Raw genomic sequence first — 27309 nt, 5'->3', positions numbered from 1 at the left:
GAGATAAGATCACTTGAAAGGGGAGAAAGCTCTGACAATGAGAAAGATCCTGGTGGAGCCGTAGCTTGTAACATGTGCTTTGAGATCCATTCTTCCAGTTGTGGGAGGACTTGAGAGTGATATGGAAGCTTCTGGCCCGTTAGCATCAGTGCCAGCTCCAGGGAAGCAGGCCAGTGCTCCATGCTGGGAAGCCTCTCTGACGCCATGGTATCTTCTTCTCCAGGTTAAATCAGCTGGATAGGCACTGCCAGTCCACTGCCCAACAGCTGGTTCTCCTCCTCAAGAAGCAGAACGAGCTTTTCATGGAGCGGCAGACTCTAACGGAAGAGGTGCAGAGTCTGAAATCCCAGGTACGCGCCCGCAGTCCCCACTCCAAAGGGCAGAAAGCATCCAGCGTGAGACTACCAGGGAAGAAGCCAACATAGAGCAGTTGCTGGGGGTTCTCCCTGCCCCCCAGTTCCCCTTCCTTGTTGCCTTGTTCTCCCTCCCTCCAGGCCAGTTCTCTCAGCTTTCTCCAAACCTTTTCTCTGTTACTCCAATCCCTACTGCCTTTGAAACCAAGCCAGTCTTCAAAGACCAAAGCATACTGCAAGCCTTGAGGGCCACCTAACCCTACACTGTGCCAGGCCCTGCAGGAATTATAGGAAATGTTTCAGACTTTAATAGTCCCTTACCCTCCAGGAGCTTACCACCTAATTAGATAGTCCCCTACCCTCTAGGATCTTGCAACCTAATTATAGTTCCTTCCCTCTAGGAGTTTACACCTAATTATACAGTCTCCTACCCTCCCAGAGCTTACCATCTAATTATAAAGTCCCCTACCCTTCCGGAGTTTACAAGCTAATCTTAGTCTCCTACCTTCAGGAGTTTATCACCTAATTATGGTCCCTTACCCTCCAGGAGTTTATCACTTAGTTATAGTTCCCTACTTTCTGGAGCTTACCATCTAATTAATAGTCCCCTACCCTCCAGGAGTTTACAACCTTATTATGGTTCCTTACCTCCTAGGAGTTTATCATTTAATTATAGTCCAATACCTTCTGGAGTTTACCCCTAATTATAGTCCCTTACTCTCCAGGAGTTTACAACCTAATTATATAGTCTCCTACCTTCCATGACCTTGCAACCTAAATATAATCCCCTACCCTCTTGGAGTTTACCACTTAATTATATAGTCCTCTACCCTAGGAGCTCACCAGCTAATGCTAGTCTCCTATACTCCAGAACCTTGCAACCTAATTTTAGTTCCTTCTCTCTAGGAGTTTATACCTAATTATATAGTCTCCTACCCTCCCGGAGCTTACCATCTAATTATAAAATTGCCTACCCTCCAGGACCTTGAAACCTAATTATATAGTCCCCTACCCTCTAGGATCTTGCAACCTAATTATAGTTCCTTCCCTCTAGGAGTTTACACCTAATTATACAGTCTCCTACCCTCCCAGAGCTTACCATCTAATTATAAAGTCCCCTACCCTTCCGGAGTTTACAAGCTAATCTTAGTCTCCTACCTTCAGGAGTTTATCACCTAATTATGGTCCCTTACCCTCCAGGAGTTTATCACTTAGTTATAGTTCCCTACTTTCTGGAGCTTACCATCTAATTAATAGTCCCCTACCCTCCAGGAGTTTACAACCTTATTATGGTTCCTTACCTCCTAGGAGTTTATCATTTAATTATAGTCCAATACCTTCTGGAGTTTACCCCTAATTATAGTCCCTTACTCTCCAGGAGTTTACAACCTAATTATATAGTCTCCTACCTTCCATGACCTTGCAACCTAAATATAATCCCCTACCCTCTTGGAGTTTACCACTTAATTATATAGTCCTCTACCCTAGGAGCTCACCAGCTAATGCTAGTCTCCTATACTCCAGAACCTTGCAACCTAATTTTAGTTCCTTCTCTCTAGGAGTTTATACCTAATTATATAGTCTCCTACCCTCCCGGAGCTTACCATCTAATTATAAAATTGCCTACCCTCCAGGACCTTGAAACCTAATTATATAGTCCCCCTACCCTCCAGGAGCTTATAACCTAATCTTAGTCTCCTACCTTCAGGACTTTACCACCTAATTATGGTCCCTTATCCTTCAGGAGTTTATCACTTAGTTTTAGATCCCTACCTTCTGGAGTTTACCACCTAATTATATAGTCCCCTACCCTCCAGGAATTTGCAACCTAATTATATAGTTCCTTACCTTCCAGGACCTTAAACCTAATTATAGTCCCCTACCCTCCAGGGGAGTTTACAGCTTAATTATATAGTCCACTACATTTCCAGAAATTTAACCCTTTACTTTCTTTTGAGGTAAATAGTGAAAAGGGGTATCCACATTTTACAGATTAGGAAACAGGCCAAGAGCAGGAAGCTACCAAGAGTCACACAATTAGTGCAAGAGCTGAGATCTGAACCCAGATCTTATTAAGTCCGTTCTCCTTCCTTTCTACCCCACTGAAACAACAGGACAGGGTTATCAGGTAGTATCATTAAAGCTTTAAATTTGGTGTTAAGGGAGAAGCTTGGTAATTGAAAAAGCAGGGATCTTAATAGGTGCAAGGCCTACATTGAAGTGTCTGGCAAAGGCATTGAATTTCCCTGTGTTTGTTTCATTATAGAAAACGGCTACAATCATCCGTCATTAACCTTATAAATTTGTTTTGGGAAAGGTGCTTTGTAAAACTTGTATGCTGTTTAAAAACGCTGATTACCAGAAGCTTTTGTTGAGTTTGGAAGAAGAGATCAGTGTCATTTTAAGAGGACAGAATCTCACTGAAATAAATAGTTTCTATGTTGGGACTTTTGGCCCTGTGCCTAGCACAGTGCTGAACACACTAAGCACTTAATGCTTGTTGATTGATATAAAATCAATCCTTGAACTATGTTCCACTTAATTTTAGTATCATAGATTTAGAGCTAGAGGGAACCTCAGAAGGCATCTAATCTAAACTCTTTGTTTTACTGATGAGGAAACTGAGGGCCACAGAATTAAAGTGACCTTTCCAGTGTCACAAAAGTGCTAAGTGAAAAATCCCAGGATTTAAATCTTCTTGTATTCTGTGCTTTTCTTGTTACCAGATGAAAATAGTATTTTGTATACTAGGGCTTTTGAAACTTTTTCCTCTCACAATCCCTGTTTATCTGAGAGATTTTTACATGACCCTGGATATACAGGTATAGAAATTAGGTATAGAAATCAAACATTTACTGATGATAAATCATAATTTCACAACCCCTACATTGTTACATGACTCCATGTAGAGGTCATGACCCACAGTTTAAGAAGTTTTGTTCTACACCACAGGTACTCAAGGAAATTTTTCGATTTGCCGATCTGGATTTGCTGGATCAAACCTCATTGGTTCATTCTACAATTACAGGCTCATCGAATATGTTGAGAAGTCTCCTGATTACATAGTGGGTTTTGGTGCTCTTTCCACATCACTGTATAACGGCAGACTATCACACATAATTAAAATGTTTCCCATCACTATACTCTTGAAGTACATGGACTGGTCCTTTTATAGATCGGAGGATTTGAAAAGACAAAAGGAAGAGGAGGGCAGGTGGAGGCCACAGCTTGAGTGAAGCTATGGGGTGGGAATAACAATAGCTCATTTTTACATGAAGTTTCATTGTTTAAGGTCTTTTCTTAAAATAACCTTGGGAAATATATAAACTGATGTATTTATTGTCCCTTATTTATTATTATTTTTATTATTAATGATATTATGGTTTAGTTATTATCCCTCAATTCACATTTGGGGAAATTGAGACTCAGAAAGGTGAAGGATACTTCAACCAAAAAAAAATGGCACATGATATCAGGATTTGAATCTGAGGCTTTGGACTCCCAAACCTATGCCAGGCTGTCTTGTGGCGTGTTCTTTTCAGAGTAGCTGTGCTTGTCACCCCATTAGAACTTTTTTTGAGGGTGATGAAGTCACCAATTGAAAGTCATTCTCATTTATTGAATAGGATTACATACAGGTTCTTATTAAACTCTCATCAAAGTAAGTAGATTTATATTATTAATCGGGACAACATAACTGAAAACTAACATGTCAACAGAACTCTTCCATCCTTTTAGGAACCAGAGACCTCCAGGGCACAGGGGTGATTCCCTCCCCTTTGTGATCCCCTCTTCTGGGGACTGTCTAATCTGTCCCAGGAAGTACAGCACAAAAGCCAGGAGTGCACAGACTTGGAAGTCCAGACACCTGAGTTCAAATACTGTCTGGTACATGTCACTTCTCCTCTCAACCTCAGGCTCATCTGTGAAAGTTAATCTCTCCATCCTAGCAACCATGCCCTCTCTAAATCTGTTGCTCTACTTTAATGGCTCTATCATTTCTTTTGTGGAGGAATCCCTTGGCTGGTGCAGTCCCACCTGTGCCCATTCTGCTTCTAGATCCTGCACAGAAGAGGCCCTTCCCTAGGAGCTGCAGGTGGTCTTCTGTATCTTTCCCCCTTTTATATAGAAGGCATGAAATGTTACAGAATTCCTCACTGACCTACTCCCCCAACCCCAAATCCCTCTGTGGGTGGAGAGCTAGTGACAAAGATGAAGGAGGAGAGAAAAAGGCACAGAACCAGGGCTAACAAGAATAAGAAAAAGCCTTCTCCTTTGATTCTGGCCCAATCAGCCATCATTCCTAGTGTCTTCCCCTAGGCCTGGAGGCAGGGAGGTTTCAGTTAACCTCAGGAGCCAGAGCTAGGCCCTATCTAGGATAATGTAGGGAAGGCTACCAGGTTGCGTGCACCATTGCAGGACTGGACACTTATCATCTCAAGACTAGGAGTACAGTTCCTAAAAACTCTTAGCTATTCTGCAGCTGAAAGGCCCATTCATACAAACAAATGGGGAGAGGCTCCACAGAAGCAAATTTTGGCCTCAAAAATCATTCTCTCAACTTGATCATGACAATAGGTGAGTTGCCTTTTAAGTCCCCTCTTACCTCCTGAGCACTGTCAGTTTTAAACGTAAAAATCATCTGTGCTTTAAGGACTTTTCTTAAGGTTGTAAGAATCTCCTAATTGCCCTGTGGACTGTGTGAGCTTCTCAGGAAGATGCAGCAGAAAAAACTAGCACATCCTCTGGAAGCAGCCAGCAGGGCTTTCTTCCCCTGCCTGAAGCAACAGAAGTGATTTGACCAGCTCGTGCTATCTGATACCAGCCCATCTGGCTCATCTCTAAAGAAACCTTTCAGATTCAGATATTACATTTGGAGTTATTTTAATAGGAACATGACAAAAGAAATTTGGGAGAGATAAATTTTGGCTTCGTGCTGTAGCAAACTTGAGCGTTCAAAGAGGAGGCAGCCATCCAGGTTTGAAAGCTCTCAGCTGAAGCCATAAACTGAAGGGCTGTTTGTCACCCAGGAATGGCACCAGACTTGACTCAGGCGGTGTCAGTGTGCTTCAACCTCTTGTGATGGATTTTTACAATTGAACAAGCTCGTTGAATTCTAGAGTGCAGAAGGGCTTCATGTTAGTGAAACTTCCAATGAACCATTTAAAACAGCTAAGACAGCTATTTAACATAAAACATATGACTGCACAGCACACACCATGTTGCTTTCTGGTATATTAAGATCCCCCTTTTTTTTTTCCTTGAAGGCAGGATGACAGCCCTGGAACAAGAAAGATACAGTCATTGTTATCAAGAATGTTGGCTTTTTATTTCTTTATTTTAACTGGGTGCACAGCTAAACTCTACACTCTTTGCAGCTAGTGAATAACGGAATTAAGATTTCAAGAGCATAATTTCGAAGGGAGACAGGAGAAAGAATTTGTGTGTGTGTGTGTGTGTGTGTGTGTGTGTGTGTGTGTATGTGTGTGTGTGTGTGTGTAAGGAGAATTATATTCTGGCTTCAGTGCTAGGGATGTGACTCTGTACAAATCACTGACTCAATTATCTTATCTGTAAATTGGGAATAATAACACTTTACAGAGTTACAGTATAGACCTGAAAGTTTTATGTCAATATGACGACAGTAATAACATCTTTTCTGTCCATGGTTGGATAGTCAGGTGAATTACATATCACTATCAGATGTCATATGATACTGCATCCACTTTCATTTAACTCAAGTAATTTATAATTTTTACATTTTAAAATTTCAGTTGAAATGTCATCTACAGCAAATGGCCCCTTTGATGTCACAGATGAGACTCTATAGTCTCTCTCTCTCTACATACCCTACCTTAGAGTAATGTGGGCTGGTGGCATATGACCATTAAAATACACACACACATATACAAACACCACTACACATTAAAAAGTAAAAAGCCAGAGGCTACATCCATATTTCTACGATAATTTGAAATATTTTGCCAATGTTATATTTTACTGGTAGTGTCCTGGTTGTCCACCTGGTCATTTCATTAGCAGACAAGTTTTCACCCAGAAACAAACTGAGATGTCTTTTGGCTATATAAAAATCTGCATCCTGTAGGCAAAGGATAATTGAACCAAATCTCTGTCCATCTCTACACCCAAGAATCCAGGTGTTTGTGTCACATGTCTCTGCTCTGAAATAGAGGTGCTGTCACTTGGATGGATTTAAGCTTTGGGTGCCAATGGGCCCTATAGCTATGGGTTTATACCACCAAAGTCTATAGCCTTTGTTGGATAGAATTTGGGCTCAGGAAGAGGAGAGTGATTTCTTTTTCTGCCCAGTGCAAAAGAGTAGAACTAGGCTATATTATCTTAAATTACTTCTGCTTAAATTCTGAAATGTGAACCATAATAAGATACCTAACAGAGAGAGACATTCAGAGACTTAACCACATCAGCAATATTTTTGGCAACGAGAATTTCCATATTTCCCTTCAGTGGTATTATTGAATGGCTAAGTAGCCTGTGAGGGCTGATCTGGTTCAATCCTGTGGGGCTTCTCATTACAGGAAGGGCTTTAGGATTTTCATCTTTGAGCACAAGATCTTACCTCCTCCAACAGAAATTTTAAATATCATAAAAAGGCCTGCGTTAGTTCTTGTAGGAGTTAACTGCAGCAATAATCAACCTATCTCTGGAAACATTCCAATATACTTACAAACCACTTTCTCTGTTTCCACTTCTTATATCACTACAAGCCTGAAATTGTTTCCTACCACTACAGTCTTACTATCTTTTCCTCTGAGCAAAATATGAACTGTCACAGCCTCTTATGACCTCTTAAGGAAGGTCGGTCTTTCTAGAATGGACAATATTTCTATCTTAAAATCTTCTATCCAGTACTTAAGTCCTGGAGCTGAGGAAGACTTTAGCAGCTGAGAGAGGAAAAGAGAGTCATCTGGAGAGTTTGACAGCAGGGAGCAGGGTCAGAGGTTTGTGACTCAAAGCCTGGAGGCTTTAACAGCTGGCCAGGAAGTAGGGAGCCAGCTGGTGGGGAGTTAAGGATCTTTTCATGGGGAGTTTGACATCTGGAAAAGCGGGGCGAGGGGGGGGGGACAGAAGTGATCTATACATTGATAGGATTTTTTTTTAATGTTTGCTTTTTAAAAATTTAATTTGGATATGGCTTTACTTATTTTGCTTTTTGCATTTTCTGGTAACCAAACAAATATCCCAGACAGGATATTTGATCCCATCTAAAGTGTTAATTCTAGGAAGTCATTCCCTTTTAAATCTCTTCAGCTTTAGTCATTTTTACAAGTTTTTATTGAAAGGATTCTGAAACTGTCTTAAAATAGTCACCTAAATTTGTGGTTTATAAATAGCCTTGACAATTACACGTGGCCACTTTGAAAATGATCCACATTATCTCACGCTAACAAACCAATCAATGGGCGATCCGAAAATTAACCAATGAAAGAAAAAAGAGAGACTTATTGGGGATGTTAACAATTTTAACAGGGTATAGGATTTAGATGATGGCACGTGAGGAAGCTATGGATAAGGAAACTCGGCTGAAGAGGTCCTGGCTAGAGAGAGTTATCACAAGCATTGGACACCTAGGCGATCACGGCTCAGCTTCTTTACACCACGCCACACTTAGATCGGCTTTCTTTTTAGGAGCCCTCAGCTCTACACCTTACTGCCTTAGAATCATCTTTCACAAAGTTAGCTACCTGCAGGACAGATGGTGCCTGAATATAACAGCAAATACGCTGAATAAACTCAAAAAAAAGCCTCCTCCTGAATCAAGATTTTTTGGAAAGAATTCCAAATAGATGAAAACAAACAATTTGATTTCAACCAAATTGTTGTTTTTTTGTTTTTATCCTGATTTTCACCCGAATTGTCAGTCTCAAAAATAAACACTGATACATTCCCAGAAAATATTTTTCAAATAAAAACTGACTCTGTTAAAGTTTGCCCTGATTCTTTCAAAACTGTGTACAAGACACTGTCAACCAAAGTGACTGTTGCATATTTTTTAAAATAAACTTGAACATATGCAGCTAAAATGTCATTAACTCCCTGCTGCCAGGGTGCTTTTGAAGGCAGAAATGAGACCCTTACACTGCATTTCAAATTTCAAGATCCTCTGACCTGCTGAGAAGTTGCCACACATATCTCAAATACTGTGCATTTTAGCAACTTTTTAAACTGGGGCTTTATGCATAATTAATATTGAAATGCACAGAGGCTTCCATTTAAGCCAAACCTGCTCTTCCTTTGACAGTTCATTTTGCCCAAGAGTGAGTAATTTCAAACCAAGCATCATGCAAGGAAAATGAATTTTATATTGCTTCAGATACATTTGTTCCATCTATTGCTTCCCAAGTCAGACATTACATTTTGCGATATAAATTCACAATCAAGATTTTAAAGGGAGCTAAATATTTTAATCCAATTAGACAAGTGAACAAAACACTGAATATTACATGTAGCGAGATAAGTGGTTCTTGCCTTTAAAAGACTGCAATTCCATCACATTACAACCCCAAATGTCAACGTTGCCTTTATTTTTAACGCTTTCAAACATGAGGCAGCCAGAGGCACCACTCTGCTGTCAGAGACACTGTCTAGCCCTCGGGAGCTCTGAAAATCTATTTACCATGGAAACGTGGTTCATATAACAACACAGACACCTGCCCGTGTGCCGAGAAAGTTCTCGTGACTTCTGTGATTCAAGGAAGCCTGCAAGACTCCAGACTCGGGATGCTACCAGCTGCTGGAGGAGCCCTCTTCAGCTGGCACATACTGTGAGACGCAAAGGTAGCGGAACATCCATCAATAAATGTGATCCGCCTCTCCTCTGCAAAGGCTGTGCGGCCTTCTGATCCGCGCTGCCTGGATTTCCATTCCCATAGCATATAAACCAAGAGAAGTGGACTATGATCTCTCTCTGGCTTTGAGCTGTGATCGAAAGCACAAAGTCTTCGGTCAAGGTGCTATATTACAAGGGCCAAAAAAAGACCAATCTTCTGTTTATGTGCAAGGAAATCTTTTCATTCCCTGGTAATTGCAATTCTCTGCCTGCTGCAGATCTGTAATTCCTTGGATATAAAGAGCCCAGTCTCAGGTCTTGAAGACGTGGCACATGAGATGCCTTCTTTCTAGCAGAAGCTTTCATTGGTGCAGCGGATTGTAATGGAATGGATGGTGACTGCTAAGGAAGGTGCAGAAGGCTCTGTGTCCTCCCTTCCCCAGGCAGCTGCTGCCCTCGGGGGACATACAGTGGCAATGGGAGAACACCAAAGATCATCTCTGGTACTCTGGACTCAAGTCGGGAGGTAGATTGAGCAAGATTCTCTGCACAAAAGCACCCAGATTTTTATGTTTTTGAACTGGGAAAACAGAACTCTTAAGGATACATTTTAGCCAAGATTTGAGGATGACCTGAGTCCACTTTGACAATGGCCAGTTGAGTTCTTTTTACCAACTATTTATAAAATACAACAATTGGGATTATGAAGCTTCTAAGATTAGAAGCCAAGAGGAGCCAAGAGGTTGAGATGAGATGAGAGAAGATGGCATTCCAGGCTTGGGGGCAGCCAGAGAAACTGCTACAAGAATATCCTGTTTATGCCACAGCAAGGGCGGGGCCAGGATCACTGGATAGGAGAATATGGGAGTGGGAGGCTGGGCAGGAGCTTGACTCTGGATGCCTCAGAGAGAGAAGATTCTCCTTTTGATTCTGGAGGTGATTGACTGATGGGGAATCAGTGGGAGGGGATGACATGATTGGAAAATCATTTTAGCAGCTAAATTGAGCATGAACTGAAATGGAGAGAAGCTTGTGGCAGGCAGACCACAATATCGGGCTATTGGGATAGTCTATATGGGAGGTGATGAGGACATTGTAGCAAAGTAAGGGAGAAGGGGATGTGCGAGAGGGATTTCGCAACAGTGAAATCAGTCTCAGCAACAGTTTGGATACAAAGTGATTTGAGGACATTCCCTGGACTGTGAGCCTGCAGGACTGAGAGGATGGAGTGGGAATGAGGGGGAAAGACGGTGAGTTTGGTTTTGGACCTGTTGTGTTTAAGAAGTCTATTGGACCTCCAGTTTGAGCTGGAAGGCACTTAGAGAAAACATAAAACTGGAGGTCAGTGGAAAAGTGAATGGAAAGGATAGTCAGCTGCATAAAGATAATCAAATCTTGGAAGCTGATGAGATCAAGTGAATTAGTATGGAGGGAGAAGAGGAGGAGCCAAAGGAGAAAGCCTTTGGGACATGGGTGGGCACGATCCGGATAATCACACAGCTGTGGAGGCTGAGGAGAGAGGTCTGGCAGGGAGGAGGTCGGAGAGAAAGGAGTGTGCCAAAAGCCCCAAAAGAGAGTATCAAGGAGAGATACAGAGAAGATTGCAGAGGTCATAAAGGATGAAGACTGAGAAATGCCACGGCAACTAAGAGATTGTTGGAACATCAAAGAGAGTGCTTTGGGAGGAATTATAAGATCACAAGTCACACTGCAGGGCTGAAGGGAGAGGAGAGGAAGCCGAAGCACTTATTGTGCATGTTCTCCTCAAGTTCAGCCACAAAGGGCAGAAGACATATGAGTACTTGTGGGAATGGAAGGATCAAATAGGATTTGGGGGGTAGGCAGAAGATAGACATAGGTGCATTTGTAGACAGTAGAGAAGGAGCCAGTATACAGAAGAGACTGAAAATAAGTGAGAATTGATTCTCTGAACCCCAACTGAAGAATGTATTTTTCTTGCTTTTTTGTGACATGACTACTGTGGGAATATTCTGCATGACTTCAGTGGGCCATAGAAGGAAGGGTAGAAGGAGGAAGCCTATGTAGAACTAAAAATAAAATAAAAAGCATTTTTAAAAAGATAAGTCAGAGAGTGGGGAAGACAGAGGAAGAATCTTATGAGATGGGATGGAATGGGATTGCTTGTGCAGGTAGAGAGGTTTGCCTTGGCAAGAAGTATTTGTGACCCACCACTTTGGGTGGGGGGGTGAAGGAAGATATAGTGGGAGAGGCATCTGGTAGATGGGAGGTGAGAAGGAAAAGCAAAGAATGCCCATGAATGGCCTCATCTTTTATTTCCTACAGCATGTGGAGCAGGGTTCCCAAATGAGAGGGACAGGGCAATGAGAACCATGGGATGTTTGCGAAGGCACAGAGAGGAAGTTTGGGAAAGCTGCCGAACAGAGTGGGGCAGGGAGCAGACAGGGGAGAAGATCTGCCTTGTAATCATGAGGGTCTAGCTGAGACTGTGTAGCAGGACCATTAAAAGACTTTTTTCTTCACTTTTGTTGGGCAGCACGCGTGCAGGAATGGAAGTGGCCAACGAGGCTGAGGTTGTGCAGGCCACAACAAACAACACGATGGGGGTGCAAAGGCTCCAGACAAGGGGATAGTGTAGAATCAAGCCAGTTCACAAAGGGGTTGGGTCGGAAAAAAGGCAGGGGTGATTGCCTGGAAGAGAAGTGAGGGCCTAAGGAATTGGCAGTTACAGACAAAACTACGGTTTTATGCGAAGGCAGAAGAGGAGGTGGGTCGGAAACCAACACACAGACTATGGTCAGATAGGAGGACTTCAGACTTCTTGAACATGAAGGCGGTGTGTCTTGGGGTGACTGAAGTAAGATCAAAGGGACTGTGGCTGGGGTGGGGGGGAAGAGTGAGGTTAGTAGACCGTGAAAAGGGAGGTGGTTGAGGAACTGAATGATACGGGTGTTTGTTAGAGGGAAGTGTCACTGTGTGCTCTGAAGCCTCCAAATCAATCTGAGGGTAGGAGTTGGGGAGGAGACAAAGGTTGTGAGCCAGATACAGCACTCCTTGAAGGAAGGGGGTCCGTCCTGGAGACGGACTGTATGGCCCTCAAAGGAGGAGAGGTTCCTGAAGGAGGGAGGTGGCCCTGCCTCCCTCACCTGTGAGCCAAGGGGAATGAATTAAAGTGCAACCAGCACCCCGGTGACCAGGGAGGCGGTGAATCAGCAGGAAGGCAGCAGGAAGCAGTCTCGCTGATTGCTGGAGGGCAGGAGTGGAAAGATTTAAGATGGTAAACTGGCACTCCAGAGGATACACTGGAAGTGGCACAAAGTGTTTGTTTGGGACTTTGGGGTGGGAAAGATGAGGGGAGAGAAATAATCTGGTTTTGAGGAATGGAGAACAGGATTTAGATGATAGCCAACAAACAGGCATTCCTAATCCCCAGGACATGCTCTATGCTCTTAGGAGCATGTCCAGGAGTGGGTATGTATGCATTCATTAGGGGAAGCTGGAGATAAGGCAAGAGACTGAGACATGCTGTACAAAATGGAAGGCCCCTGTCTCTCCCCTCTCTTTCCTTATGAAGTCTGGGGAATAGGAGATGGAGCAGCAGGAGACAGAAGCTGTACTGCAGGACCCAGACATTTTGCTCTCCTATCACTTTCCTCGTCAAGAGCGGAAAGGTCATTCATTAAGCCTGACCTCTCTTCTCTGTACCAGAGGCTGGAGATCAGGGAGCCCAGTATAGATGGAAATCCGTTCAACAGACGGACAGCTGGGGGGTGAATTTACCACCAGGGCAGTACTAGAGTAGACACTGCCTGCTATGGAATCCTCACTCTCTAAAAGATGGTAACAACTTGCTAGGCGCAGAGAGAACAAGATTTATTTTGTTTGTTTTTCTGTTCTTACTGTCTTCAGTCACATTGCTGTAAAGCAGCAAAGAGGTCTGAAAGTTCCTAGATATAACTAATGCCAACCCTCCAAAATCCATGTACCCTTTTCTCTGATAGGAAGACCAGAAACTAATTAATTAGCTTGTGATAATTGCAACAGTACAGTGGACAGTAGTAGATTTCTAGAAATCATCATCCTGGACATAATTCTCTGACATGACAATAGCTTACAGAAGAAAACGCTTCAGTGATCTGAAAAATACTTTTATATCTATCTCTTTTCCTATTTGATCCTTCTTATAGCACACCTAGATGCTCTTATTAGTCCCATTTTATAGATGAGGAAACTGAGACTTACCTAGGGCTACAGAGTTAGTAAATTCCTAAGTCAGCAACTGAACCTTGGTGCAAAAGATAATGAGTTTTGTCAGACAGACGTGGAATTCTGTGTCCCTAAGGTAAGGTGAGATCCATGACCTTATTCTCTTATTCTCTTCTAAAAACCCAACATATTGGGAGGAATCTTTAAATAGGGAATTAAGTACATCACTCTGCAGATTAGTTTATATCAAATAAAATAGGGTCTGCCTTAAAAAGTAGACATTTGCCCAAGAAGATACTAGGCTAGAGACTTCATTTTCTAAGGGGCTCCAGTAGCGTTTTACCAATGTGGAAGGTCATCTGAATGCTGGCACAGAATGAGACACATGATGATAAATCTCTAGAGCCCTGCTGGAGTCAAGTAATAGAATTTTCTTTTAACTTTTTTATGAAGGTCCTTTTCATTCTTTTTATTTAAAAAAAATTTATTTAAAAATCCTGCTATTTGATGTGCCTTGCCTTCTGTTATTCAGCTATCAATCACTGTTCCTGATGAAAAAAATGTCTTCCCTATTCTCTTATCTCTAAAGAGAATATTGAAAATTGAATCAATTCCTGGTTCAACACTTTCCTCATTCAGTCAACTAACCTAGTCGGTTTACCAGGAAAAAAAATACATAGTCCAAGACTAAACCATGGGATCGCTTTATAAAGCTTTCTTATCAGGGAGCTCCATGGAAAGACTGAGGCTGGGAGTTGTTACAACCATGTAGCTTGTGTTTGCCATAATAAATAAAATAACTTTTCATGCCTGCACTTTGAGTTGTAGAAAAATACTTCTTATAGACTGAGTGGAGTAGCACCTCACCCCACATAACAACAGAACTGAGAAATGACTGTCAGCAGGCACATGAGAGACTGACAGTAGTGAGCGCTCTGCTGAGACCACAGGCCTTGCCTTTGCAGAGAAGAAAAAAGGAAACCAAGAAACCACACAGAGAGAGCCCTCTTCTGGCTTTCATTTATGGGGCCACTTTTTTTCTTTTTAATTTTTCCCAGCAAGATATTTAATGGAACTTAATAGATTACTAAAGAAATATTTTTAATCTCATTAGTATTGAGCATATTATTTCTAAATTGAGCTACCAAATACACAAACTATTAGAATTGTTTGGAAGAGGACATCCAAACCTATCAGTGACAAACAACAAAAATAGAGTTCTTAACAACTCTAGAAATATTGTTGCAGTTTTTCATTGGTTTCTGCCTCCTACATTTGACTAAGCTTACCTGGGAGTTGATCCTTGTGTATTTTCCTAGCACAGAAAGATGAAGAAAAAGCTACTGGGCTCAGAGCCTCAACAGAGGCCATCAGGCTTATCCACCAGACAAGTTTTCCTTTAATCATCTAATGTATGGATGCGACTGTAGCCCATGCTCACACACCTTTCAACTTTTCCTCTCAAATTTCTCATAGCCCTTTGCCCACCTCTCTTTTACCTCATCTTTTATATCAGTTACGTGTCTATATATCTTTTTCTTCTATAAGATTTCAAGCTCCTTGAGAACGGAATCAGTTATTCCTTGTCTTTGGTCTTTGTATAATATAGATGACTGCCTTTTCATATATAGTAGGTTTTGATATATTGTCTTAAATTGAAACAAACACATAAATAATAATACAACACATATGTATTCAGGCTGTAAAATATGTCCTCTCCCCTAAATGAAATGAAAGTTAATATTATCAATTAATATATGAAAAGCAATATCCCTAGGAAGTTAGTTTTCATGATCTTTGGTTCACAAATATTGAGCTAAATTCTAAATCTTTAACTGCTTGCTTGATTTTGGAATCTCCCAATAAGTGAGCATTGCTTAATAAAATGGCATTGGTTCCACATCTGCGATGTTGCCTGGGGTATTGACTTGATCCAGTATATAAAATGCTCATGCAGAGAAATGCAACCCATCTTTCACCGCAAATGATTTATTCCCACTTTAATTGTGGAGCACAGACAATCCCGGCTGCAGTGCAATACTTTACCCCCGACTTAACCCTTTTTCTTCAACTGTGCATTCTTCTTAGGAACTATTACTAAAGGTTTTGAGGGTTATTTCCCCCACAGTGCTTTTCACCTAATGTTTACTGAATGTTTTTTGAATGAATTGACAATATTTGTCGGTGGTCCCCTCTACAGTATTAACTCTAGGCCACGGCACACTTGGGAATACCTTGTATATAACCCATCCATATCAGCAAAGACAGTCAAACATTAAGCCCTTTCAATGGAACTAAGCTTGTTTTCAGTAGGGTTAAAAAAATCTTTTGAAACGGATCTTGTTATTTTAAGCCCATGGAAGGGAATTGCGTGGTGTACTGTTTGATGCTAAAGGTACAATATGCACAAAAGTCCTCTCCTAGGACACAGGAAAGGTTTCCATGTGAATTTTATCAAAGTCAATGCAAATGCATAGAGACCCAGTTTGAAAGTTAAGGGAGAGATTCTGTCAGTCAATGTGGTTAGCTGCACACACCTCATGTCCTGTTTTTCTCCAGTTAACTGTCTTCTGTACGGTCTGAACAGTTTTCGGTAAACAGGTCTAGTACAAACCAACCAGAGTCTTCATTCCTGGAAAGGGGAAGCAGCTAAGATTGGACCTGGTCCCACTCCCAGAACACGCTGATTTATGTGGTGCACAAACACTTCCAGAACACAGGTTGTTTTTCAGGTTTGGAGCATTAAAAATAGTTTAGTTTGTACTCGGATGGAGTGAAGTCTTTGATCTGCAGACAGAGCAAGGTCAAGGGGAAGCATAAACCTTTGAGATAGCATTTGTTTATATACTATTTCCACTTTTAACTTCTGAAATTTACTTTCTGATAATTTAACTGCAGGAAAAGGTGATTACACCAGGAAGTTGAGTCACAAGGCAATTAACAGAACACAAGCCATTTAAACTAACTTTGGTTATTGTTTGTCTTCCAGTTGCTGAGCGCACCACAATCTAATTGCAGACCTGGATGAAACAGAAATAAATCGTTTGCAAAGAGATGTTTCTATTCATCTGTTTTGTGTCTCCCCATGCTGCGATGCATCCCGAAGCTGTCCGTGCCGTGCCTCTCGCCAGACTCCAAGGGAGCCAGGGTCGGGTCAGTTTCCTAGAATGCTTCCTACAGTGCGGATGGACTGAAACTGAAGTCTGCCATTGGCTAAAAAGCGTGTGCTCCGCATGGGCCGATCAGCTCTGGGCACTGCTCTGAAGCTACTTTTGTAATGATCGCTTGTATACTCTTAGGATGTGGGTGAAATTCAATAAAATCGACCTTTTTTCAGCCTCTAGTTCTAATGTTACCTTTTTACCTATGGTGACTGACAGACACCAAACTGAAAAAAAAAATTACACATTTCAAAGAAGTGATATTGTAAAAAACAACAATTTACTTCCCATCTCTCCATTCTTCTGCCTCCTTTCTTTGTAGTATAGCCTAGATTTTCCCACTTGCTACTCTTGTTCAACATCTTAGAAAACTCTGTATCCAATAATAATAATAAAATTTTAATAATTTAATAATAATAATGATAATAGTGTTGATCAGTGCACTCCTATGAGACCTTAGAGAGCAATCTGCACAAACATGGTCTGTTAGTCACAGGACACAGAGTTTAGAAGATTATAGAGTTCATCACAGGATTAGTGCTGAAAGCATGTAGACAACTATTCCTTTTTCAAATGTGGCAATTCAGGCCAAAGAGATTAAGTGATTCAGTCCAATATTAGGTATATTAATAGAAATTTTTGTTACTGGAGACTCAATATTTCAGACGTTTTGAGATGAAAAAAGTGTCAGGTGGAGAAACAGTTAGATCGGAAAAGCCCTTCCATTTCACAGCTGAGGAATTGGAGCCCAGTGATGAGAGATGACTTACCTGAGGTGACACGAATTAACTGGCAGAGCCAGAATTTAAACATGGGTTTTCCAACTTCAAATCCAGCACTTTTTCTTCTTTTAAATAAAGCATCTAAGTGCAACACAGGAAAACAAGGCTAGAACTGATGACTCTCATTCATTCTTTTTCAGACCCCTAATCCTTGATCAGTAATTTTTAAAAACTTTGGTCATAATGCAATAAGGAAATGTTTAGCCAAAAATAGATCCATATCAGGTTTGGAGACAGTGACTTAAACATGTCCTGAGAATATCTGACTGTGTGTTTTTAGATGTCAAAGCCATGCTCCATCCTGAGAAACCCTTTTGAGATGGTCCTGTGAAATATCAATTATTCTTAATTTTACTCTTAACAACATAGTTTTAAAAAGTCATTTTAAATATCTTCTTTTAATAGAATTTTAAGACATTTGTATTTTGGTCTGCTGAAATATCAACTCCAGAGGTTCCAAGAAAGCAGATATAAGAATATCTTTGCATCTGATCCGCTAATATGTAATCCTTCAACTCTTGAATGTTACTGGCCCCACAGTCTATGCTTTTTTGTGGCCCAGTCACAATATTGATGTTAATTTACTTGTTCAACATATGAGATAATGCTAGAAACAGTCAGGTGGAAGATTATAGATCTCTTAGAGTCACCTTCCAGGATTCTACATGTGAACTGGAACATATGAATGCTGACTTACATACAAATCTGTCATCTGTCAAGCCTTTAAACATCCAATAAAAAGTGAAAACCAAGAACATTCTCAAAGATACAAAGCTGGCACGATACTCTACATAGGAATGTGGAGACCAAAATTTTGGAAATCATGGAATGGGATGAGTTCCTTAACGAGAACACTCTGCCCCACAGTCCTTAAACAGGGCTGGCTACGTGATTATCACTGCAGAAAGAATATGTTCTTCACTTCTATTTATCTTTCCTAAGTGCAACCCATACTGAAAAACAAAGTAAAAGAATGCAATTGCTCCAATGAAATAAAATAGTTCTTTTTTTTGGGGGGGTGGGGGTTAATTTACATCTGAATTTCATGTCTTCCTATCACACTTCTATTACAGAGAAGCCTCATCTTCAGTGGTTAATATTATAACTGTAAAAAAAAAATGTTCTTTTGCAGAAAAATATCCACTTTGACCTTTCAGAAATGACAGACAACAGCCAATAATAATAAACAGAGAAGTAGCAGATTGACATAGTGCTTTATTTAAGCTGTCTGTACGAAGGAAAATAATGTGCATCCCTATCATATACGTGTAAAAATACTAAGGATGTACAGTGTACAAAAACAGTTTCTTGTAGTTATTTCACATCCTTGTGGGTCATATACTTAAGGAAATAAACAGTTTAAGTATGACCGACAGTAAGAGTAATACAGTTCCTTGGGTTCATAGTCACGTCTGCTTAAAATCCTTAACCAGATGACTAGATCTTGCACAGATCTAATGAAAGAACTAGCAAGGTCAAGAAATGTCACAAACTCTAAAGCTACAGGGAGGTAATTCAATTACCAATTTAGAGGTGTCATTTATGGTTGTTTATTTATTTATTTAAATAAATACTTTACAGTTCATGCTTGCCTGTAATGCACTACCAGGAGCAAGATAAGGAAATTCTACTGTAGACAGTACAAACAGTAGCAGCAAAGTGTGTACATTGAGGTGTAATAGATAGACCCTGCAGTTAGTAAGGAAGGACCTTACTTGTGTACTCTAGGAGAAGCACAATGGCCCCTGCAAGAAGAGTCAGCTTTAAGAAGCTAGAAACCAGGGGTGGGAAATGGAAAACAATACTGGAATAATGTTCTTTAAGCAACAGGAATGTGTTGGAAGATGCAGTTAGTGTAGAACGCAAAGCTGTGTGCAAATCTGCCTCCAGTTCCAACAGAAAGAGCCGACTTCCTCAAAGATGGCTGCGGTACAAGAGGGCACTCTCAAGTGACAGTCAGTACACTGGAGTCAAGCACATCTGAAATATCCCATGACTGAAGAGTTCCAGGTCCCAAAGCCTTTGCACCTGCCAGAATTCTAAAACTACAATTGTGAGCAAATACAAGTCCCCCCCGATCTCTTTTCAACATTGTAATTTTGTCTTTATTTTCATCCTTTTTTCCCAGCTTACATGATTTGGGGCACAAAATCAGAGATTCCCAAACTCTAACAGAGTGATTTTCTGTTTGTCCTGAATAAGTCATCCGTTTTCTTGAAAGCAATGTTTTTTCAAATTCAACCTGAAATAGCTTTCCAATATTTCATCAAACTCAAATGCAAACTTTACTATGCGATTATAGAAGCAGAGTGGCTAAGCACAGGGTTCAGAGAACCACAGGCTGTTGCTGGAGACTAAGAGCCAGCTGGGAGAAGCTGATGGCCTGGGGCTCAGTCAGAGCCAGTCATTAATCTTTAGGAAGTGTCCTGTGCCAAGGTCGTGAAGAACACTTATCTCAAGATTTAAAAATAAAAAAGGAAACAGAAAAAAACAAAACTAGTGGATGTGCCTTGCATATGGGCGACAGGCTTTCTGTTGGTCCACAGAGGGCATTTCAAAGGAGCAAATGCTCAGGATGGTCAGTCAGCCAGGGCCCAGCTCTCATGTCCTCGGCTCATCTGATACTTTCCAATGAATGCAAAACAACTTATGGGATGTGCTCACTATTCCTACTTTCTTTTCCAAAGATGAAAACTCAATAATACATCACCAGGTAAAAAGATGAAATCCCTAAGTATAAGCAAAAGTGAGATATCCCTTGCTTAAATTGACCACTTAATATTAAATATGAACTTCACTCAGAAATACGAAAAATTAGAATAAAGTCTATATCTGAATGTGTCTTAGCTGCCTTAGTAAAATGCCCTTTATCCCCCTTGTCAGCCCCAGTGTAGCCACTGCCAGCAGTGGTCTCACATTAAATCTGCACTTTCAGCATCAAGCAGCTAAGACATCTGCATATGAATATTATTTTTCCTATCTAAAAGTCACTTGCTCTTTCATACACACAATCATAATACTACATAATGCTGCCATTTGTCACTGTGGGAGCTGCTAACATTGTGAAACCAGAATACTTCAATGATAATCCTATGGAGCAAGGATTTCCTTCTACTGGTAGTAAAAGCAGCCTTCTGGCCCTGTAGGCTTTATAGGCTACTGTGGAAAACTTCAGCTCCTAGCACCAGAGGGTTTAAATCTGAAGATCATTAATAAAAGAGAAAGATGAGGTTTGCATACATGCCCCATTCAGTAAGAAGTGTTGGGATTTGGGGACATGAGTATATACAGAAAAGAAAACTTGGAGGTGCTCTTTTTTTTTTTTCCCTGATGACAATTCAGTGATCAATGTACCATGATCTGCCCAGACACGCCGGGCTCTCTTACTTGGTACATGCCCGCGCTGCTGTCTTCAATCCGCCCTCTTCACGTTCAGTACGCCAAGTAAAGTGCTTCTCTCCTCCTCACTCTGGTGTCAAACCACTTGCAAGCGTTTCCTTCGCCCCAAAGAGACCGTCACTTCTATTCTGCTGCCTGGCTTTTGTAATACATTAATTCTCAAAGGAGCAAAAACATTGGTTTGTTTTGTTAACTCCCTGGTACTGGTGATTGGGCTCTCTCCATTGACAGCACCAAGGCGGTTAAATGACAATCTGTCTTCCCCTGAAGCCAAATTCTATGCAGCGTATACAATTTCAGAGCCTTGTCAAAATGTCCACATAGGAGAAAAAAGTGCATGATTCTCATCAGCTTGTACATTCCTTTGCATGTAGGACAAACTAAACTGCTTTAAGCCTAATCTATGTAAGTTGCAGCTGTATCTGCTAGGAGGACACACGCAATCTTCATCACTAAAAAAATAAATACTACTGCAATATAAACAAAACCAACCCCAAAGGACATTCAAAGATCTTAATATTTGTGAAAAGATAATTCACATAAAACAAAGTAAAAGTAAAAACATGGAAGGCAAACACCTGTTTCTCTTGGTGCACAAGTTTTGGTGAAAAGCAGGATCCCTACGCCTATCTACATTCTTTAGCCATCAGGAGTGATGTACATCAAGAAGGAAAAAAATTTAAAATACCAAGCACATGGAAAAATGCTCTCTGGTGCAAATCATTTCATTAAACCTTTCAAGGGACTTTAACAATGCTGAGTTTATGACGCCTTCATCCCTTGGCTGTGTGATGCTTATTTGTCCATGATTGCACATGAAATCTGGAAGCCTAAGTGTGACACTGGGCAACTCTAGCCCCTCTACTTCTTCAGCAGTAGCCAATGAGGAATTTACATCTATCTATCTATCTATCTATCTACCTATGTGTGTGTGTGTGTGTTGTATATGTATGTGTGTATATATATATATACATATATTTGCATATATGTATATATAGCAACAGTTAAATCCTTTGCTCAAATGCTTTCCAAATGAATTCCAGCCAGATGTTAATGACATATACCTGCTTCAATTACTTATATGCCCTAATCCAAGCTTTGCACAAGCACATCACCACCTTCTCCAAATTGCTTATTTGGACCAGCACAAACAGATGCAAGAAAACATTAGGAACTAAGTCTTCTTAGTCTACTTGATATTCTGATCACCTGTTAGAAAGTTAAGAAATGCATCTAGAACCAATTTATCTCTTTTTTAACCTCTGAGGTGAGGGAGAAACCAAAGATGACAACAGGTGCACAGACGTACAACGGAGGACTCATGACTTCCAAAGATTGCAGAATTACTTCTTAGAGTTGCTATAATAGTGAGACGGTAGCAGCAATAGCATGAGACCTTAAGACTGAGATAAAAGTTCATGCAAAAACAAAAAGGCAAGTGTGTCTGTGTCTCTGTGTGTGCGTGCCTGTGTGTGACAGGGGATGGGGCGGGGGGGGGGGGGTGAAGGGGGGGGGGTCTCGCTGGGTTGGGGATGACGTCTGAAAGTGCTCCTGCTATCTCAGCGAATGGCTAGGACTGGTGGTGATGCCCAGGAATCACTGTTGGTAAGAGACCTAGGATGTCAGTGGTGCAGCAGAACTCAAGAGGATTATTCTCGTCCACTTGCTGAGTAGGAAAACTGTGGGAAATGTGGCCGTCTCTCATTGTCCATGCAGTCCATACCATCCTCATCATCTGTGGGGATGAAATAACACTTTGAACTTCACATTAATTTTTCAACAAAAACTCTCTTTACCTCAAGGATTATGTTTTCCCTGATACCCACAAAAGAGGGATCAAGTTCCAACCCACATAGTTACGTACACTTGTGCTCTTCATTAAATTACAACTGGACTTTTTTAAGGATTACTTTTTCTTTTCCCCCACAACCTTAGAGCCTCTAACTAAATAGCATCTTATTATGATGATCAACATACAGTAAAGATTAAATATTACTCATGAGGCAAGTAAACTGCAATAGGAAGAGATAACTATATTGATAATCTACAAGATGACTAAAAAGTAGTGTTTCCATTTAAAATGTCCTTCATATTCAGTATTTGTTGTTTCTATTAATATAACAATTTATTATTACTATTAATTACTATTATTTTTATTCCTATTTTAAAGATATTCAGGGATTTGCTCTCACTTCTTTCTTCCATAAAAGTTTAGTGATTCTTAACTTTTAAAAAAAAATTTATAGCATTAAATTAAATTAAATCTTACCTCTATCCTTAAAGCACATTTCATTTTATTCTTTCTGCTGTATAAGTAGAAGAATTAGCCATAATTGTCTATTCAATATAGTGAGTCCCAATTCTTTGAATATACCCAGTTCATTTAAGGGATACTTCATTCTCCCACCCTCTTCTTGTCTTGGCCATTTCATTGCCTCTCTTTAAAATATCAGGAAAAACAGAGTAAGAGACACATTTTAGGCCACTTCATAATATGCTTGCATCATGTCTACAAATGTGACATTTAATAGCCTTGCTATAGAAAAAAAGAATGCTTTATACTCTCTTAAAACATAGAAAAGAGAAGCTTCTGTTTTTATAAAGCCTCAATTTTTCTGTTTCTTCTTTTTTATTCTCAATCCAGAAGATCCAAAAAATGGTGACACTATCTACAGTTGGGTGTCTACAATGCACCCAAAGCACAGCTATCAAGCGGTAATCAAGAAATTAACAAACACTTGTTGGGGACCTACTGATGCCCATCTCTTCCTCCTGTGAAGGCACATTCTTTCCTTCTTTCTGTGTCTCAGTTTCTCTCTCAGAGAGGAGGAGCATCTCATCAGAGAAGCTCTGCACAAGCTTGCACCGCCTCCACATCATGTGTGTTATCTAACAGTAAATGTCTAGGGCAAGGAGGGATGTAATGAAGCATCCAGAACTGAGCCCACACAACAACATATTATAAGCCAAATGGGTACAATGCTAGTAATAAAGGTAGTGGATGAACACAAGAAGAAGGAGAATCCATTCCTGATTGTTTTGGGATACCAAGTCCTCATTAAGCATTGAGTAGGCCTGATAGGGTAGTAACACAATAGTACTTTGTTCACGAATGCTCCAAGTCTTGGGGCTACATTTCTTAGTACTACTAGGGTCCTAGGGCAGGACTCAGTTTCCTTCTATCTAATGCCTATGCCATTAGCATCTATCTGCTTTCCTAGAAGTAATCCACTTTTATTTTCTGTAGATTATTTTATTTGGGGAAATGTTGTTTTCTTATCAGATGGTTCATTACCAAGAAAACTATATAACAAACATATCTTATTAGTTGTTGGATTTCACAGGACTCACTGTCTCATGAGAGGTAGGGAATAATATCTATTGAGACACAATGTATAAAATTCTTCATTCTATAAAGACACAGAAGCCGAAATCCCTGCTATCTTTATAACATGAGTCAATTGTATTTTTAAAAAAGTTTTTCCACATAAACAGCTCTGTTTTGCTGAGAAATTTCAAGCACTCTCAAGATGTAGAAAATCTGGTGTAATTTGAACTCTCATCGTCAAAAAGAAGCACAAACAGGCCATAATCTTATTAGGCCTCCATAGAAAGCCTCCTTAGAGTTCCCTCTGATGAGGGGACAGGAAGAGTCCTGCATTTAGTGTATAAACCCCATCTAGCTTCTTCTTCTGAAGATCCAAATCACTGCCAACAGGGTTCTATGTTACTTATGAATTCAGAGAAGGCAACTATCTTGTCCTCATAAAAATATTTTTCTAATTAAGAAAATCCACATGCTACATTATCTGTGGCATCTTCAGCCACTGGGATACCAGGCTTCCTACTGATGTCACACGGCTGTGATTTCTTAGCATTTTATCCCTTTGCTCACCTTCCATTGGGCATCCCTGCAGTGAGGGATAATGCAAAAACATAAAAAGAGCCCTCAAGAGAAGCTGGAGCCAGGAAAAGGTCCCTCAGCCCTGGCAAGACATTAATTACTGTACTAATGTAGAATTGGAGACTACATGGAATTTAAAATGACTACTATGGTTGTGTCTCCAGGCCTGGATGTTGTGATGACATATGTGACCTCATGAAGAATTATGTACATGTATACATATGAAGTATGTATGTACATGCATGTGGATATAGCTGTCCTTAAGATTCAGAGGGATAGTTATGTGGGCTTGGTAGTTTTAAAAAATTGACAAAGATAATGCCAATGATGACCTTTAGGCAAAATACCTGGATTGGTGAATGTAGAAATATTAACTGCTCTCACTTAGTATCTGGACACATGGAAAACTATCTGGTTTTCTTGATCAACTTAACAAATTGAATTCTATGGCAACAAAAGCCAAACCACCAGATCTCAAGGAAAGTCCCTCTGTACAGTAAAGGTGGCGGGCCATCAATGGCTCCAACAACATAATACTTTGTCTTCAAAATCTGTTCAATTAATTAACAACAGTAAGGACAATCTGGCATGCTGGTGCAGCTGTTTGTCGGAGCTGGAACATTTCTGCCTCTCCAACTGCTGGTCTCTACTAAAAAAAATAACTATAATCTGCATTTTCAGAGTGAGGTGGTGAGTGGGAAGACAATCGTTAACCAGTGGAACTGTTGTGGACTTTTATGAACAAAGCTTCTGTGCTTGCCTCTGCACAGCCAAAAGAATTACCCAGGATTTCTAACCAGCTCTGTTATTTAAAGCGGCATGGAGTAAAGATTATGTTACATGTAATCACAGTTCAATGTTTCTCTGAATCTCCTTCAGTTGTCCTTTGAGAGAGCCTAAGATAGAGCCAATGATTAGAGTTACAACATCGTTTAGTGCACGTGCCCATTGACCACGGCACATGCATGGAAGGCAATGGAAAGGCAATTCACAATGGAGGGGCTGCAGTTAACGAGCAATGAGCCTATTACTCTACAACAGAGAACCTAGAAATAATCTGACAGCCGGTGCCAAGAGCAGCACAGGCATCTGAGCCAGACGGCCAGCAGGAGAACTACCTGGGCAGACTCAGCGTCTCCCTCTCTGCTAAGCAAAAAAACACAATCAGAGAGGCAATCACCTCTTTCTTTACTGGGACGGATACAAAACTTTTCCTGAACCTAATCAATTTGATCTCCTCTATGAATCTCCTGGATAGGAGCCAAGTGCCCATCGAGATTTGTCAGTTGGACAACGTGAGGCCCATTTCATCCGAGGGGTCTTTGTGTGGTCTCTGGGCCATCTCCGAGCGCCATGTCACAAGAAGGACGCCGTGTCAGAAATCTGAGCCGCGTGGCGAGGCCCGTACCCCACGTCTGGCCAGGCTCGGCCTTGGACAGGCTTACAGGTGGGAGTGGATGCTGAGCAATCTATCTAAGAATTATAGTTGGGGAAGGGTTCATGTATCTCACTATTCTAACCTATAGTCTATCTTTCTGAGACTAACTAATATTCTTTAAAGATTTTGAGATCTCTGAGTTTATAATTTATGTTAATAACCAAAATTTCTGAAACACAAATGTATAAAATTCAAATTGTCTTCTAGAGATGATTAAAAATGCCTTCTGATGTCAGAGCACTGAATTTGAAGTTAGAGGAATCGAGAGAGAATTTTGGCTCTCTTACTTGGGATCTGTATAAACTTGGCATTTAAATAACTCTTTCTGGTACTTAGCTTCATTGTCTATAAAATGAACAGAAACTAGAAAAGCTCTTAGGTTCCTTCCAACTCTAAATCCTATTGTAAAAGGCAGCTGGTTAGTTAGGATGAGACTTTGGGACTTGGGAGTCAGAAAAATCTGGCTTCAAATTCTGTCTTGGATGCTATGTGACATTGGGTGATTCCCTTCACCACTCTCAGTCTCCCTTTCTTCGTCAATAAAATGGAAATACCTACCTCCCAGAGCATGAAATCAACAAATGTACAGCACATTGAAAATCTTTAAGTGCTGTGGGCCATAAGCAGGGTCCAGCTGGGCTGCCTGGGGTGCTCTCAGCCCTTTTCCCTCCCCCTCCCAAGGCTCCTTTTGGTAGCACATGTACACAGGGGGTTCTTTCTAGAACTCTTCTCTCCTTTCCAGGATTTTTACATGTACTTGTAAGGCAACAGTAGGATCTACATGTCACCTTAGATGACAGCCTTCAATCTGTGGCTATTTCATACAAAAGGAAAGCTTGGACTACTTCATTTTCTGAGATGTTTTCCACCTCTGGAATTCTGTGACTCTATAAACGGATGAGATGGTACTCTACATGTGGATTCCCTTCCATTGAGCGTCAGCACATGGTAATAGTCTGGGCAAAGCTTTTTTTCTCTTTCTTAAAATAGTGTGACATGGCTTTTACATGTGCAAAATAAAAAAAACTTCGAAAATCCTTTCATTTCCTCAAAGTTTCTTTCAATCACAGTTTGATCTTCATTTCTGGACTGATGGTGACATACACATACCCCTGAGAAACAGCAATTGTCAACAGATGGAAACAGGGATAAAATGGGTCTGATTACTCTTTCTTCCACTAGAGTACATTAATTTAGGGCCTGCTTCTCTTCCAGATTCATCAGAACAGAATTCAAGTGAATCTTATACAAGGTACCTGAAGCATCACAACAGCTTAC

The 27309-nt window shown here is 40.7% G+C and overlaps 2 protein-coding genes across 13 annotated transcripts in view; one reads left to right on the top strand and one right to left on the bottom strand.

Moving 5' to 3' along the window:
* Positions 1-16690, top strand: part of SDCCAG8 (SHH signaling and ciliogenesis regulator SDCCAG8) — a 282059-nt gene extending 265369 nt beyond the window's left edge. For 5 of the 6 annotated variants that reach the window (XM_051993493.1, XM_051993494.1, XM_051993490.1 and 2 more), the window contains 3 exons: positions 224-350; positions 3306-3418; positions 16337-16690. In XM_051993493.1, coding sequence (XP_051849453.1) covers positions 224-350; positions 3306-3418; positions 16337-16343 — 247 coding nt within the window. In that variant the 3' untranslated portion in view covers positions 16344-16690. The remainder of the gene's footprint in view (positions 1-223; positions 351-3305; positions 3419-16336) is intronic. The other variant, XM_051993491.1, reaches the window with a different exon arrangement.
* A 1795-nt stretch (positions 16691-18485) lies between these two features.
* The window catches only part of AKT3 (AKT serine/threonine kinase 3), a 406801-nt gene continuing 397977 nt past the window's right edge, over positions 18486-27309 (bottom strand). For all 7 annotated transcript variants that reach the window (XM_051993496.1, XM_051993495.1, XM_051993502.1 and 4 more), the window contains one exon: positions 18486-22424. In XM_051993496.1, the coding sequence (XP_051849456.1) occupies positions 22339-22424 (86 nt within the window). In that variant the 3' untranslated portion in view covers positions 18486-22338. The remainder of the gene's footprint in view (positions 22425-27309) is intronic.

The sequence above is a fragment of the Antechinus flavipes genome, chromosome 4 (genome assembly GCF_016432865.1).
Source record: "Antechinus flavipes isolate AdamAnt ecotype Samford, QLD, Australia chromosome 4, AdamAnt_v2, whole genome shotgun sequence".
In the NCBI taxonomy this organism is placed as follows: Eukaryota; Metazoa; Chordata; class Mammalia; order Dasyuromorphia; family Dasyuridae; genus Antechinus; species Antechinus flavipes.
Note: the sequence above shows the minus strand (reverse complement) of the source record. Positions and strands in the feature narration are given on the sequence as shown.